Source organism: Cydia splendana, chromosome 4 (assembly GCF_910591565.1).
Source record: "Cydia splendana chromosome 4, ilCydSple1.2, whole genome shotgun sequence".
Classification (NCBI taxonomy): Eukaryota; Metazoa; Arthropoda; class Insecta; order Lepidoptera; family Tortricidae; genus Cydia; species Cydia splendana.
Genome location: NC_085963.1, coordinates 5721344 through 5738384, shown reverse-complemented (window position 1 = coordinate 5738384; position 17041 = coordinate 5721344). Strand labels below are relative to the sequence as shown.

Sequence of the window (17041 nt, the reverse complement as noted above, 5' to 3'; positions counted from 1 at the left end):
TCGATTAGAAACCCGTCTTTTCTAAGCCGGATTATTTGGACAGATGAATGCAATTTTTCAAACAATGGCATGTACAATAGAAAAACAATCATTTTTGGGCACGTACAAACCCCTTCCGAACTACGGCAACCCATAACCAGGTCCGCTTTTCCTTTAATTGTTGGTGTGCAATATTAGATAATAAAATCTTTGCCATTAAAATTTACCATGGAACATTGAATAGTCAAAAATATCAGGAAATATTAAACATGGCTGTGGATTTAGTAGATATGGCAATTCCATTAAATAATTTGAATAATATCATCTACCAACAAGACGGCGCCCCTGCCCACAATAGTATCGCTACGAAACAGTTTTTAAATGAACATTTTCTTGATCGCTGGATGGGCACAAATGGCCCTATTAAATGGCCACCACGTTCACCCGATTTAACACCGTTGGATTTTTTCATTTGGGGGTACCTTAAAGGTCGAATTTATGCAGATACTTACAACTCGGTACAAGAGTTAAAAGACGCAGTGCATTATCATTTGAACAACATACATCACAACGCCTTGTCTAAAGCTACCAGAGGTGTTCTGAAACGCGCTCGTGCCTGCATTCGACAAGAGGGAGGCCACTTTGAACATTTACTTTAATGTAAAATTATTTTATTAAATTTACCTAACTTCTGCTGTCCCGATTTTTTTCTTCCCATACAATAAAATGATCCCCTCATGAAACTGAGTAGATGTGCGTCAAAAAAAAATTTCATCAAAATTAATCATTTTTAGGGACAACTCACACTTGACCAAAATTTTGACTATACCAATTTTTTTTTCACAAAAAAGTACCTAATGTTTCCTAAGACAGTTTCCCTGTATCTCTTATACTTTAGGATTTCCCCATACTGTCCCACTTAAAAAAAACACACTGTATATCTAATACAAGTCTCTGTCTCTCAAATTGATTCAATATTGAACCTCTTTAACTGGTTTAAACATTTTGGACACTGACAGACACGAAAAATAAATTATTATAACATACGTCAAGCAACGTCATTTATTGTTTAAATTTATTGTGGAAACTGTTAAAAATCTCATTAAATTTATAAAAGATACTATAATATTTTGTTTTATAATAAATTTCTGTAATGCGCAGGCGTGGGCAACATTTTGTTTAAACATGGGAAGATGTTACCGCGTGTTGGCCGCTACGGTGAGTTGCATTTTTACCTGTACTTAACGCAATACCAACTGGCGACTGAGATCATTCTGCTATCTCCTTTACCCTTGATCAGATTAACCAAGGGTGAAAGAGATTATGACCTGACTCGTCACTTAGTGGTCTCCTGAGTAGATCAATGGGGTTAAGACCGGTTGGAAATGGGGGCTGTTCTATTTCCTACACGACAAACTTATAAAAAGTTTGTGTTATGTTGGAAAAAACCGACTATATTGAAAGACCGTCTACTATTAACTCTTGCGTTTGTACAACACATACTCTACTTACTTGTTAGTAGAGTAAAAGGAGTGAGGCTCTTTCTTTCTATGTATGTATGAGTGATGTACAGTCACCTGCAATAATGTGTTGCTCTTTGAGGGACGCAAAAATATGTGACACGCTGTTATGGCTCTACAAATAAGATCGTGTCAGATATTTTTGCGGCCTTCGTTGTGTAATATAGTATTGTCGGTGACTGTACGTATACAATTACTAGAGTTATTGTCCTGTGACGATCTTCCCTGTAATACATTATATATGCCTGAAGACAGGCGTCTTCCTCACATTGATCTTCATTGTGGGAAAAGTTATAATTATGAGCTTATGGTCCGCGACTCAGAGAGGGATTTCCATGAGGGATGGTCATGGGAATCTGTTCGGAATGGCAACTGATATATTATACCTACATCTTCCTTAACCACCTTGGTGATAAAATTGCATTACAATAAGTGATATGCTTCTCTGCATTACGACCTTCAGGGCATCAGATTACGGTCTTTCCCACCGCTGTAAAGCCGGCTGACGATATTATTTATTCACAATCATAAAACAATTATCTGTTTCAATTGGGATGGGATGATAAAAATAAACTATTCATAAATTATTGTCATGTGATGAGCTGACGGTCTTTCCATCGCAATGCAACCGGCTGATGCATTTTTAAATTCATAATAGCATCTAAACTACCATCTGACAAAATTTTAATCCGAATGTGCCGACTAATATTATTAATCTTTACGTGTTTGGGCCGTCCCTCAACCCACCAACGGAATAGCAGCTGACGTCCATTACACATTGCCCTTAATCATTTTACCAGTTATTGCTCCAGATGCGATGACCGACAAAATGAATTTGTATCTGGCCTGCGGACTATTGTAGCAGTGTGTATTTTATAGCAAACTATGCCGATTTTAAAAATATGTAATAAAATAATATACCTATTTCTGTACTTCGATGGTAAGAAGTTAACAAAGTCTATGAACACTTCCGACACAAATTAAAACCCGTTATTACTTAGGTATCCTAGTAGTTTCTAAACTTTATTCTGGGTGGAATAAATGTAAAATCCTAATTCGGGTCAAAGAAAAGGACGTACCTACGTTTTCGTAATTCAGATAAAGATTTTGTAGGATGTATGGTGATATTGCGCTTATATATTATTGTATGTACAGAATATGGATCTATCCACATAATTTTACCAAACTCTGACGAAAAAAGAAAGTCGATAACTAAATAAAAAAGTGCGAGTCGGACTCGCCCGCCGAGGGTACCGTACTTTTTAGTATTTGTTTTATAGCGGTAACAGAAATACATCATCTATGAAAATTTGAACTGTCTAGCTATCACGGTTCATGAGATACCTACAGCCTGGTGATGGTGACTGATAGATGACAGTGGACAGACAGATGGACAGTGGAGTCTTAGTAATATGGTCCCATTTTTAGTAGGGCTCCTGATATCCGTGCTACACGCCAACCCGTGCATCCGTGTTCTTAGCCCCGGCGATGCTAAGCATCCGAATTACACGAACCCGTCAAGATCCGTGCCCGTGTAGTGCGTTCGGCTCCGGATCTACGCTCGGCTCCGGATCCGCGGACTTCGGCTCCGTTCGGGTATTGAATACACGGCGCCGGCGGACCGACCCCCCCGGCCGATTCGAGTTTAAACAAATATTTTAAGAGGTGGTATTCTACTTGTTTAAGATCTTTGTCCAATATGCATTGCATCTCACTCTCTCATTAAGCAAAATGTGAGACGCAAATACACATTGGACCGATATTGGACAGATGGAATACCACCCGGCTGTGTCGGAATATATTTGCCAAAATAAGAAGGTTGCAAAACGTCATAAATTTGTTTGTTAAATATGATGGTATAGCTTATTCGTTACTTGGTCGGTTTATATTAGGTACAGGCGTCTTTGATATAATATACGTCAAGATTATATAGGTTGGATAATGTCTTGATTTATTTTGTGAAATATGGAGGTGTTACTGAAATGTAATTTAGTCAGATTATATTAAATGAGACACCTATTGATGTTACTGCTCGTAAAAATGATTCAATAATGAGCATGTAGGTTTATAATGAATATTAAGATAAGGTTTACTCGGGTAATTCCGAATGTCGAAAACTGTCGGATAATTCCGAAAAGAGACTTTTATTATGATGGAATTAAGGGTGATTTTCATCTGAATTTCGGAATTATCCGACATTCGGTAATACCCGAATACACCTTACTAGTTTTTTCTCACATTCCCACTTATTACTTAGATACTTTTTATTTCGTACGAAGTTCATAGAAATGCACGTGTACATTAAGATAATAATGGTTTGCGGGCGGCACATGCAATAAAATAGCTGTGGCAATTTTTACTGATAATATTGACACTAACACCCTGATTCCCTTTGACATTGGTATTTTACCAGGTATACCTTTTGTTTGTAAAGTAAAAGAAGTAGCCGTGCTATTTTACAAACAAAAGTGGTATTTTTTCCAGTTATATCAGAGGGGGCAGTTTTTGAACTCACAAGTACTCATTAGCAGACATAGAAGTTTTGGTGGCACGAATAAAATTTAGCTAGGGACTTCCACACGATATTGAATCCACGATTCGAAACCGGCAGTCCGGCACTCCCTGAAACCTATAAAACGACACTCATGACGACTTTTATGTCAAAGTGCACGGCAGACATTTTGGATTCCAAAATGGTCATCATTTTCGAATTCTGCACTCCCTGAAACCTATAAAACGACACCCATGACGACTTTTATGTCAAAGTGCATGGCAGACATTTTGGATTCCAAAATGGTCATCATTTTCGAATTCTGCACTCCCTGAAACCTATAAAACGACACCCATGACCACTTTTATGTCAAAGTGCACGGCAGACATTTTGGATTCCAAAATGGTCATCATTTTCGAATTCTGCACTCCCTGAAACCTATAAAACGACACCCATGACGACTTTTATGTCAAAGTGCACGGCAGATATTTTGGATACCAAAATGGTCATCATTTTCAAATTCTACACTCCCTGAAACCTATAAAACGACACCCATGACGACTTTTATGTCAAAGTGCACGGCAGACATTTTGGATTCCAAAATGGTCATCATTTTCGAATTCTGCACTCCCTGAAACCTATGAAACGACACCCATGACGACTTTTATGTCAAAGTGCACGACAGACATTTTGGATTCCAGAATGGTTATCATTTTCGAATTCTGCACTCCCTGAAACCTATAAAACGACACACATGACGACTTTTATGTCAAAGTGCACGGCAGACATTTTACATCTATCTATTTTAATTTTTTTAATTCATGATAGCATTTAAACTATCATCTGACAAAGTATAAACCGGGAGGCGATGACTGACGATATTTGCTCCTGGCCCGCGGTCCATCCCGCCTACTATATTAAATATTTATTTTTTGTTCTTATACCTAAAGAACACGTCTGATCGTCACTATACGTCGAGAACGGGCCGGACCCCGTGTAATTAATATCCGTGGATCCGGACACACGGGTAACACGGGTACATGGATCTTAATTACACGGATCCTAATTACCCGTTCCGAACGGACCACAAATCCGGTTTCGTGTAGCACGAGAACCCTGGCAACGGGTACCCGAAACCCGGACCCGACCGCGAGCCCTAATTTTTACCCTTTGGGTACGGAACCCTAAAAAATACCTTAAAATGATCAGCTCTCATTGTTCCCAGACCGGCAGGTTGTGAACAGGAGGCTTCTCGCGTCATTGTTCGCCGCTACGAAGCTCGTGCACAGTGCCGCTGTAATGAATGAGAACATTGATCATCACACAGTACAGAAAGTAATGTTGGGACATGGTGTATGTTTATTAAATTTTTTACAAGACTCTTAGACTTCCTTTCCTTCATGTAGCCTGCATTTCCTCCAAATATGTACGAGGATGCGTCGCAAGAGCTGTGTTTATTAAGAACACGACGCAGCACGAACCAATATAAATTACTACTACACTCGCGTGCAAAAGTATTGCATCACTTTGCATGTTTTCGTCCGCACCCAATATCTTTGTAATTCTATACACGATTCTGAAAATATTGGTATCAACTGAAAGCTTATAATCTAACGCATTAGAGAAATGGTAAATTCATTGAAATTTCGAATCTGAAGAGTTACAAAAATCAGAAAACTGAAAGTAGTCGCATAATGCTCCAAAAATAAATCAGGAAAGTTGAGAATAAAAGTCATTTTTTTTAATACAATATAAATTATTATTCTCTTTATTTATTTCTCATCTTAAGTTAGGTTATTTTATAATATGAATATAAAAGTAAAATATAAAAACACTTACAAAACAATAAAAATTAATATAAACACATTATAAAAAACCTAACCTAGGGTGCCGCCAGCAGCGGGGCAAGGCCCAAGCTACCGGTGGTCAGGGCCGCAGAGAGAGGAACCGGCGGACTATCCGCGCCGTGTCCAAGATCACCGCCTTCTGCATCTGACCCTTGATCCAACCACCTAGCGAGAGTCTCTCAAGGTGTTGGTCGAGACTCTTCGCTATTAGACCGTTTACTGAAACGACTATCGACAATATAAATTATTATTATTAAATTAATACTTGGTATTGCCACCCAATAGCCCTCGTTACACAAATCAAGCGGTTTTCATAGACCTAATTAATTTTTTAATGTGTTGATGAGGAATAGCGTCCCACTCCTCCAGCAAGGCGGCCTTCAGCTCCTCAACATTGGCCAGGGCAGGATTCCGCTTCCGAACCCTCCTTTTCAGGTAGTCCCACACGTGTTCAATGGGGTTAAGGTCCGGGCTCATCGCTGGCCAGTCCATGGTGTCGATGCCCACTTCGAGAAGGTAGGCTGCGGTGGCCCTAGCGGTGTGATACGGGGCATTATCCTGCATTAGGATGAACCCTTCATCAAAAATACCGGCATAAGGAACAACATGTTCCTCCAGGATATCAGTGACGTACTTGGCAGCGGTCAATCCACTGTCACGGCCGTCGCCAGGCACGAAAACCAGCTCTGTGCTCGCTGTCCGCCCATCGTAGAAAATGCCGCCCCAGAACATTACGGGTCCACAGCCATAGGCGACCCTTTCGGAGAAGAAACATGGAGCGAACCGTTCTTCTGGCCTTTTGAAGACTCTTCCTCTTCGGTCACATCCATTCAAGCACATTCTGCACTCGTTCAAGAAGAGAACTGGGGTTCATTGCTCAATGGTCCAGCCGTTACGATTTTCAGCAAACTCTCTTTAGGCTGTACGGTGTCTCACCAGCAATCTGGGCCCCGCTGCGGGCCTCCTGGGTGTCAAGTTCGCTTTCTTAAGTCTTCTTCTTATTGTCCACTCACTGGCAGCCACTCCTCGTACCTCACGCAGACGCTGCTGGATGGCAATGCTTGTCTGCTGACGATCTCGGAGAGATATTGTCACAAAGAAGCGGTCGTCCCTCTCTGATGTACACTTTCTGCGGCCGCTTTTTGGTCTTGAAGTAAAGGATCCAGTCCTCTGGAACCTCTGGTAAACTCTTCAAACTGTAGATTGGCTTAAATTCAGCTCGGCAGCTACTGAACGTTGGCTACGCCATGTTTGCAGGGGCTGGACGATTTGGCGGACTTCAGCTTCAGTGGTTTCCATTTTTCCAGGTCTTCTTCACGGAAAAATATGCGGAGATATGTAACGATCAACTTTTGATATGTGACTGATAACAACTCCTTCTCTACCCCCCGTTTTATAGGGGTCAAGGGTAGCGCAACTCGTGCGCGTGATAACGTGAAACCGCTCACAAATCGGGAAAAAGCCGATAATTTGAAAAATACTGGGCCGGTTTCCATGTTTTCTTACTTTTCATAAAGCTGAAACTTCAAGAAACATGATCACATTAAAATAATTTAGCGAAATTACAAATATATTGGGTGCAGTTGAAAAAATGCAAAGTGATGCAATACTTTTGCACGTGAGTGTAGAATATTCTATTCTACAAAAACAACAATACAACACACACACACAACACAATATTCAACAGCACAATACAAACAACATACATATTCTATTGATGTTATTGTTGTTGTTTGTGGGTTGTGTGGTTCTTAAGAAACACATTCCACGCTAAGCATCCTCGTTATTCTCAGGTGGAAACGCAGCCTTATGCTTATAATTATTATAACACTGCGATCTGTCTTGCACGTTATTTTGCGGTTTATTAGATTTTAAATAACAATAATCTACATAGTTGCGTAGGTACCTAACAAATTTTAAAGTAAATACAAATTCCATTCTATTAGTGCGAAGTGAAGGTGAAATACGAAAAGCAAATATTTCGCCCGAAATGTGCAAGTTGATGGACTTCTGTGATATTTATAAGACCTATGTACCAACACAACTTTGACAATAAAGAAATCTTATCTTTGCATGCCCCACTCTCTTGACAACAAAATGTAAAAAAAAGACAAAGTATTTTAATACTTATTGAGGTGAAGAGATGCCTGTACTTAGGTACTTATACATATTTACTTGGCCGTATAATTATGTCGTAATAATCTGCTACTAGTGTACCTACGTACTAAACTATTCTATGCCACTATAAACTATTTATTAATCCATATTGTGTAGAGGTACAGTGTTATTGGCAGTTAGCTGTATTTACAAAACGACGTGACAGGGGTATAACAATTGTATGACAAACAAATAAAACAATCCAGTAGCAATCTTGCATCGCAAACACGTTTGTTTGATCCACACTACAACTGTGCTTTACAGTCAGCAGCAGAAGTTGCTAAGCGGGCGAGGTGTTCAAAATTACCTTGACACGCGGTTATTCTCTTAACAATAAAGATGCGTCAAGATCATTTTGAACACCTGGCCCGCTTAGCAACTTCTGCTGCTGGCTGTACAGAAACGTAGTGGTGGAGTAATGTCTGGGTTGTGTTTTCGGGTGTGTCCTGACTGACTGACTGATGCATCAACGCAGAACCGAACACAGGTTACATTTATAATGTGTACAAGATATAATAAGCGATTTTGAAAATTCATCCCTTGAGGGAGTTAAAAAGGGGATGAAAGTTCGTATGGGGTTCAAGTTTTATATTAAACTAGCGACCCGCCCCGGCTTCGCACGGGTTAACAAATTATACACCTAAACCTTCCTCAAGAATCACTCTATTGATAGGTAAAAACTGCATGAAAATCCGTTCAGTAGTTTTTGAGTTTATGGCGAACAATCACACAAACAGACAAACGTGGCGGGGGACTTTGTTTTATAAGGTGTAGTGACTAGGAATTTGAAACTTCGTAAAAAGGTATTTTATAAATAAAAAAAACACGAAACCTAATTACAGTGCTTTTGAAAATTCATCCTCTAATAGGGTTAAAAAGGGGTTGAATGTTTCTGTCGGGCGCCACCAACGAAGTTGTGGGCAACAACTAGTTTACTATAAATATTGCATGTTTTTTGTTTTAGTTTAATATAAGACAACCCACGCCTACGCCAAGTATGTTTGAAAATTTGGACCCCAAAAGCGCGCTGGAGACGTTCAGCGTTTGGCTACGGGAGCATGAAGAGGGACAGGTTCGTATCCGTTACCCTTCATCACTTTTAATTGCTCTTTCCTGACCAGCTAGCATGAGTTGCGTTCTCGCGCACGAATCCATACTTGATGCCGGCTGTACACACTCGGCGAGAGCCTCTCGCCGAGAGTCTCGGGAGAGAAGCTCTCGACGAGAGCACACCATGTACACACTCGTTGAATCATTTAAACTGCGGATGTCAGCCACGTTGGACATAGAAACTGTTGCTACGATTTGCCTCTGTGCTGCTAGCTACTATAATTATTTAATCGTATATCATTAAAAAAATTGTTTACCTTTCATTTTCAAATCTTTTGGGTTCAATAGGACTGGTTCCATTCGGTAAAATTCTAAAAACTGCAATTGACTCACGTTGGACCACATTTTAACGGCTCATCACTAAAACGTGTTTTTACAGAAACACACCGGGTATTTATTGAAACATAATAATATTGATACCTCCAATTTGTTCAAAGACTTTTGTCGGATAGTTACACAAATCTCTGCTTTGACAATGAGTGTGTACCGTAAAACGGGGTGAACAGAAATCGCGGGGTGAATAGAGAAATTTTGAACTTTTTCTTTCAAGTTGTTATATTTAAAAACGTACAACTCTAAAATTAGATTTTTTGGAATTAGTATAAAGTAGACTATTTATTCTCTACATTGATACTAAAAGAACTTAATCAAACTGCCTAAAAGTTAGATTTTTTTGACTCTAAAGTAAGGTCTCGCCAAGGTAAGAAATGAAGCCTGTCTGAACTTTGTTCTAGCGGTAAATGTTTTGACATTAACTAAGTAAAAGTTAGCTAACCTGGTAATATATTATCTGTAGTACCTAAATAATAAATAATATCACTAATTTTCTCTATAATAAAGCATTTTTTTGCAAAAAACCAATAATAAGCAAATTTACGTGATAAAGGGGTCAGTGGACACGCATATGGGGTGAACAGTTACGCCATAGGGGGTGATTAGATACAACAAAGGGGTGTAAAGACACGCCTTGGGGGTTAAAAGACACGAAAAAATAATTTTGTGTTAAATAGCTGTTTAACAGATATATATATATACCATTTGCCAATAGAGTATCCACATAATAATGACCAAATTCGATGCCTATGACAGCTAAAACTTAATATTTCTATTCACCCCTTTCTTGTGTCTATCGACCCCGTTTTGAGGATATGGAGAAAACAGGTAGTTTTCTTTAATTTTCTCTGAATTGGGTAGGTAAAAATTTATTTCACAAATGCAAAATTGAAGAACTAACCAAGACTCAAAAAATGTTATCAAAATTATTACTTTTATCATTTGCATTATTGGCGAAAATCGTCCTTGAAGTTGAAAATCGTGTCTTTTCACCCCGTTTTACGGTACATGCTTTGCCTCGCTGCCGTCGCGAGAGCAGCGAGACTCTTTGACTCGGCCCCAAAAAACCGACCGCAATCGGAGAACGGCGAGACGAGACCAGGAAGACCGAGACAAGACGAGAACAGTCTGTAGACACTCGCTCTCGGCCTGTCTCGGGGTGTCTCGACGAGTGTGTACAGCCGACATGAAGAAGCGCGACCCGATATATTGTATCGGGTCGCGCGCGAGAAGGCAACTCATGCTAGCAGGTCTGGTTCTCATAAAGGGGCCCACTGATTAACAGTCCGCCGGACGGTATCGGCCTGTCAGTTGTTCGGAACTGTCAAAATTTTGTTCTAACTGACAGGCCGATACCGTCCGGCGGACTGTTAATCAGTGTGCCCCTAAGAGTCTGAGGTGAGCTTTGGTAGTTTATCTAATTCTAATAATTTGCACCGGCAGTAACTTTTACAAAAGTAACTGACTATATAAACTAATCTCCAAATAATAAAAAGATAACTACGAATTTTGCAAAACAGTTTCAGGCAAATCTTGTTCTAAGTTTATCTACAAAATAAATACATTTGAAAATGTAAAAAGTAATTTTTACTGAATAAAGGCTTTGTTGAAATTCTATTGAATCTCGGTTTGCAGGAATTGCAGGCAAAATGGAAACTGTAGCTACTGCAAAGGAAACTATATAACTCCATTCAGCAGTAGAAAATTAGATTCGAAATTAATTTATAATCTAAATGGTGTTACAGCAACACTGCACTGTGTTGCTGTTTCTTTAAAATGTGGTCCGTAAAAACTGTAAGGCAAAGTAATAAGATTTCCTGAAGAAGATTATTTGAGGAGACAGAATGTTTAAAAAATCTACAGAAATATTTGTGACAACTTGTGAATAAAATGCAACTTTCTCAACAGTCTTTGAAGTATAAAGAGTGCCTTTAAGAGCTGGTGTAGTCAAAAAAATATTTTTGTCCCAAACGGCTGTTCCGTAGCCAAACCACACTTTTGTCTATCGGTGTAGATTATTATTATTTACTAAAAAAAATGCTTTAGAAAGCCCGAATAGAAACTATGGTCTATTTATTTTAGGGCGTACTGAAATTACACAGCAGGTGCACCTAATATTCCGGTAGGTCGTGGAAATCTTCCATTTGTGTGAAAATTCCTAACTATTTCTCGTTTTTCTTTGGCATTAGAAAAAAGGTAAACAATATTGAACGTGTCTTTTTATTGAAAAACGCTTTTGCAAAGCTTGCATACTACTTGTTATAACTAAGCTTACTTAATATCTCTATGCTATTAAAACAAAGCAATTTTGCTTCTGTACCGTGTCATTATACAGCTATTTGTAGACTGTTCTGGCAAGCACGCTAATCGGTCTTTAGTCCGATCGTTTGCTGCATGTGGTGCTACTTCAACGTACGCAATGGAATACTAGTCAGTCTTTTAACAAAGGTATACCTACAACTACAAATAGTGATGTGGTATTTCCGAATTTCCCTAAGGATTTCTACTAAAGTGCTACGGAGTTTCTGTGGAGGAAGTGTGTTATGATATATTTGGTCACTTTGGTCGTCTATTTGATGCTGATTGCACTCTACCAGTAGGATGATCTGATCAAGGGGCATTCCACGAGACTGTCGCTTACATAACGCTTTTGCCTTGTATGGCAGCTACCTCAATAAAATACGTGAATCTCGAGAATATACTGCCAATTTGTTAGCCAAGTCATAAAATATTACCTGACCCAATATCGCTTACTCAGCATTTCCAGAAGTATTAGAAGAATTGCGTTATGTAAGCGACAGTCTCGTGGAATGCCCCTCAATCTGATCAATCGGCCCATACGTCCTTGTATAATGAATGAACGGCCTTGTTATTTCCAGGTAATGCTGGCAAGTGTGATCGTGGTGATCGGGATCTGGTGGTTCGTGCGCACCATCCTGTCGTTGGTCCTCAATCTGATCTGCCCGCTTTTGGTCGTGACCTTGGCTGTGGTAAGTACTGAGGGTCTACCGCGAACCACGTTGCCTCTCTGTCACACATGTAAATTCGTACGTAAGTGTGACAGGGAGGAAACAAGTCGAACGTGGTTCGCGGTAGGCCCTCTTATGTGCCGTCGGAAAGTTTCCAAAATTGCGAACATTTCCAAAATGAAATTTTCTTTGTACCATTTCATACCTTGTCCTTGTCAATCATTATGAAAATCGCTAGGGACCGCTTACTTGTCACTGTGTCAAGGTATGAAATGGTACTGAAATTCAAATCTTTGACTGCAAGTATGTTCACCGTCTAAAATATGACTGAGGATTGAAAAAACATCCTGTGTATGTGTGTTTTGTCTGCCTAGTGTAAAAATAGGCATTTATTTTCATAAAAAGAAAAAAAGGTAAAAACAAAGATTCCCACTCAGCACAAGCTGCTGAGATAAATTTTAGGGTTCCATACCGAAATGGTAAAAACGGGACCATATTACTAAGACTCAACTGTCCGTCTGTCCGTCTGTCTGTCATCAGGCTGTATCTCATGAACCGGGACAGCTAGACAGTTGAAATTTTCACAGATGATGTATTTCTGTTGCCTCTATAACAACAAATACTAGAAAAGTACGGAACCCTCGGTGGGCGAGTCCGATTCGCACGTGTCTCTATTGTTTCCCAAATAGTTTTAAGGCATAATGTATTGTTTGTCCAAATTTTCGTTAGTCATAATTGGTTTTTCTCAGAAACGCGTAACTTTTCAGGATTGCCATAAAACAAACCTAACCTAACCTAACCTACCTATAGAATACCCTTAACCTTACGAAAATCCTGAAATGTTAACGGTTTCAGTTTTATGACTAACGATAGTATGACAAACAATACATTATGACTTAAAACTTTATGGGAAACAAAGGGACCCCGACTCGCACTTGTCCGGTTTTTTTTAGTGGATTTCAGTTACTTATATCTATTTCTTTATTCAGATTTGTGTACCGCAACTGCGACGCCCGCTTATGGGTGAGAATTATCCACTACTCGCAAACCTCCTGAGAAACATCTTGCTGAAGTTAGCTGAGAACTTAAGAACCTGACGGTTGACGAGGACATATAAATGGATTGCAATTCGTAAGTTTTTGCCTTATTCTAGTAAATTATCATGTTGCTATGTGCGCAATCAGATTTTGATAAAAAAATATATACCTACTTAGGTGTTTATAATTCTTAGAGATTGTGGGATTTTCACTATAAAAATTACTAGTAAAAGAACGTAAGTACCGCGAAGAAACTCCCTTTTACTTATCATGTCCGACGATCGGTCTGGCCTAGTGGGTAGTGACCCTGCCTGTGAAGCCGATGGTCCTGGGTTCGCATCCCAGTAAGGGCATTTATTTGTGTGATGACACAGATATTTGTTCCTGAGTCATGGTTGTTTTCTATGTATTTAAGTATTTATATATATATTATATACATCGTTGTCTGAGTACCCTCAACACAAGCCTTCTTGAGCTTACTGGGGGACTTGGACAATCTGTGTAAGAATGTCCTATAATATTTATTTATGTCTATAGCATTTACAAAAATGTCCTTTTTGATTCTGTCTATCAATTGAGACGAAAACTGGCATCTACGTTTTCGTCTCAATTGCAACCCCTATACTGAGCATGGCCCGACATTCTCTAGGCCGTTTTTTTTCAGTTAAAATAAAACGAAAGTTCGAACCACTTCCTAGTATCTAATCGAGCTGATATTTGGTATACTTTTGAAATTTTAATGGCTATAAAATTGAGTCGCTTAACTTCAAATTCGGGTAAATCCACCAGTCAAATTATGCGATTTTGGTATTAAGAAAAGGTAATATGGTAGATATTTGCAGAGAGGGTCAAATGGATTTACCCGAGTTTGAAGTTAAGCGACACAATTGTGGGCTGACCACAAAAATGTTTTATTAAAAAGGTTCGAGGAGAAATAGACACCTGCAAAGAACAGAACGTATATAGGTAGATGTATCAAATAATCTTGTAAACAAAACAGTATCGTGGTATACCAGTATTAAATTTAATCTGCTAAATCTATCTACGAAAAACATTTGCATAAGGCAAACTATACAAAACGCTCATAAATCATATACCATCATCTACAATTCTACACCGATGATGATGATGATTCATAAACCTTATTTTCAAATACATAAGTTCTACCGTCGATCAGCGATGAGTATCGCTTATCGCTGTTTGTACAAAAGCAAAGCCGTACACCGGATATTAACTCTCCACAAACGGGAATATCTGTGTTGGCCGGAAAATTGTCAGCACGAGGTCAGACGAAACAATCCTTTCAGAATAAAATGACCACTGTAAAAAGCAATATCAGAAGTAACTGAATATTCAGACCGAACTGCCCAAAAAACATCATTTTCTAATTTTCTGCAGGTGGTCCAAAATAAGGATGATTTTAACAAGTGTTTGCGTTTAAGTATCAAAGCTAAATCATAATATTTTTAAGATAATACGTTTTTTTCGTTAAGTGATTGTAGTTTTAATTTTTAATGTCATTTTGTAGAATCCTTGTAAGAAAAATAAATAAAAAATGTTTTTTACGAAGTTTTGCGTCATTCTGCACTTTTTAATTTCTGCTTTATGAGGTACAGAGCACTTAACTAGGCTTGTTGTACGAGTATTAGTAGGCTCATCTTATTCGTATTAAGTGAACTTATTGGAAGCCTCTTTAGTAGTATCAAAGAGAATAGATAGTATAGAGGGGTCCTGTCATAGTAAATTTTGTAGTCACGGTAAATTTACTGCCATCTATCGACACAAGACTAAAACTCAAAATGAAAACGTATAAAATTATCAAAAAAATGTATATATATGGATAAATGATTTTGTTATTTTTATATCATTTTGACCCATGTTCATTGACTGATATCTAATGTGTTAAAATTGTTAAATATGAAACGGTGTCGTCACGCCATCTAGCCGACCATAGGCTAAAGGTGTGTGCGCCATCTATCCGAGAATGACTTTTTCTTGATTTCCGAGGCACGTTTTTTCCTTAGACTTTATTCATCTTATACGAAGTTACATATGTCTTTGGTAGTATAATATCGCATGATATTTGGTACATATTACATTAATTATGTTAGAAAATTTTTGAGATCCGTCTTGTCAACGGTCTATATTCTAAAATGAATGTTACTGCGAAAGAAACGATAAGTAATCTTATTGCGTTCAGAAAAATAGTCTTTTTTAAATCGGTATGCCCTTCCTAGGCCACTTGACTAGAGGTGTCTCAGGTTAAACACGAAATTTGTAAGCAAGGCAATTTCCCTTCAGACACTCACTACATTGCATATACACAAAAGCGCGCGCGCGCGCACTCACTACAAACGACCCTTTTTAATTGCCCTTGGTTGTGTAATTGTGTACATACTCGTAGTTCCAATCACTCCGCCTGTACATCCGCTGGCTTTGACTTTGACGATGACCAAATTAATTTCTCTCTCTTTCAGAATCCTCGACGAATCCGTAACAAAAACTCTTCCATTTCCAACATAAATTGCAATGAATAAGATGAATTCACACATTCATCAGTCGAGACTGGAATATGTAAGTGCCTGTAAATTGTAAAAGCGTGTAAATATGAAATTCGCAAAGTAGTAAATGCCTCAAATTTGATTTTTGTGTTTTTCATTTATTTTCTGAATATAAGTAGGTAAATATTGCCGGAATATTTACTATTCATCAGGTTATTTTATTCCACATAACGTCGTTGCGCTTACCAAATCTGATATGTGCGAGATTTTAATCAAATGAATTAATACCTTATGTATTTTGTTGCTAGGTGACTATTTGTCAATCAAAAATCGAGCACATATCAGCTTTGGAAAGCGCAACGACGATTATTCATTGAAAGGACATTGACGTTTAAATAGGTAACTATTTTCTTAGCTAAAGGGTTTTGTCCGGTCGATTTCAATAATCGAGATGGTCCGTGGCCAGTAGACTCCTACGATTCGCCGCAGACACTTGTTTGCAAACACCTGGAGTCTATTGATTATGTCTTGTTTGACAAGCCATGTTTCGCACCTGTACAGAAGTGTACTTACCAAAAAAAAAGTCATTTGCATGATTTTACACACTGCAATTTCACAACGAGCTTTATTTGGAGATATTGTTGCAAACGTTGGACTATTATATTTTAACTCAAAAAATCTCGATAATGTTATTCATGTGATACGAACTTGACAACACTCATTCTCATCAAGCCATTATAGAACATCTGGCTCCAGCTTATCGGTGCACAAGGTAACTTTGTTTTTTTTTATGCGTGTAATCTTTTATATACGGCTATGGATTTCTAACTAATTTTAACGACTAATGACATGACATTTGTTAGTTGATAGTAATCGTCGGTCTAGCATGAGTTGCGTTCTCGCGTATGGACTCGCGAGAACGCAAATTATGCTAGACCGCCTGATAACAATATTAAAATCCGCACCAGCGCCAATCACATGCCCTCTTTACCCGCTTATGTTATGAAACATTCATGCATGCATATCCAAAATATCAAAAAGACTTGTAATATAGTACATAACCGATACTTCCGGTATGTTTTCTGATTTTCAAAGAT

At 38.5% G+C, this 17041-nt stretch overlaps 1 protein-coding gene across 2 annotated transcripts; it reads left to right on the top strand.

Annotated features, from left to right (window-relative positions):
• The first annotated feature begins 1016 nt into the window (after positions 1-1016).
• On the top strand, positions 1017-16086 carry LOC134789723 (uncharacterized). Of its 2 annotated transcripts, none has more exons than XM_063760355.1 (6): positions 1017-1197; positions 5216-5325; positions 8959-9066; positions 12317-12427; positions 13396-13537; positions 15921-16086. In XM_063760355.1, exons 1-5 carry the CDS (start codon positions 1173-1175, stop codon positions 13501-13503), a joined length of 462 nt encoding a protein of 153 aa, XP_063616425.1. In that variant the 5' UTR covers positions 1017-1172; the 3' UTR covers positions 13504-13537; positions 15921-16086. The 2 variants fall into 2 exon arrangements, with proteins under 2 accessions (XP_063616425.1, XP_063616424.1); XM_063760354.1 differs by having other exon boundaries at positions 5216-5343.
• Positions 16087-17041: the final 955 nt, after the last annotated feature.

Coding starts and splice junctions, on each gene's coding strand:
- LOC134789723 (XM_063760354.1), top strand. CDS start 1,173: ATGTTACCGCGTGTTGGCCGCTACG. Junction 1,198..5,215: donor ACCGCGTGTTGGCCGCTACG/GTGAGTTGCATT, acceptor CATTGTTCCCAG/ACCGGCAGGTTGTGAACAGG. Junction 12,428..13,395: donor TGGTCGTGACCTTGGCTGTG/GTAAGTACTGAG, acceptor TTCTTTATTCAG/ATTTGTGTACCGCAACTGCG.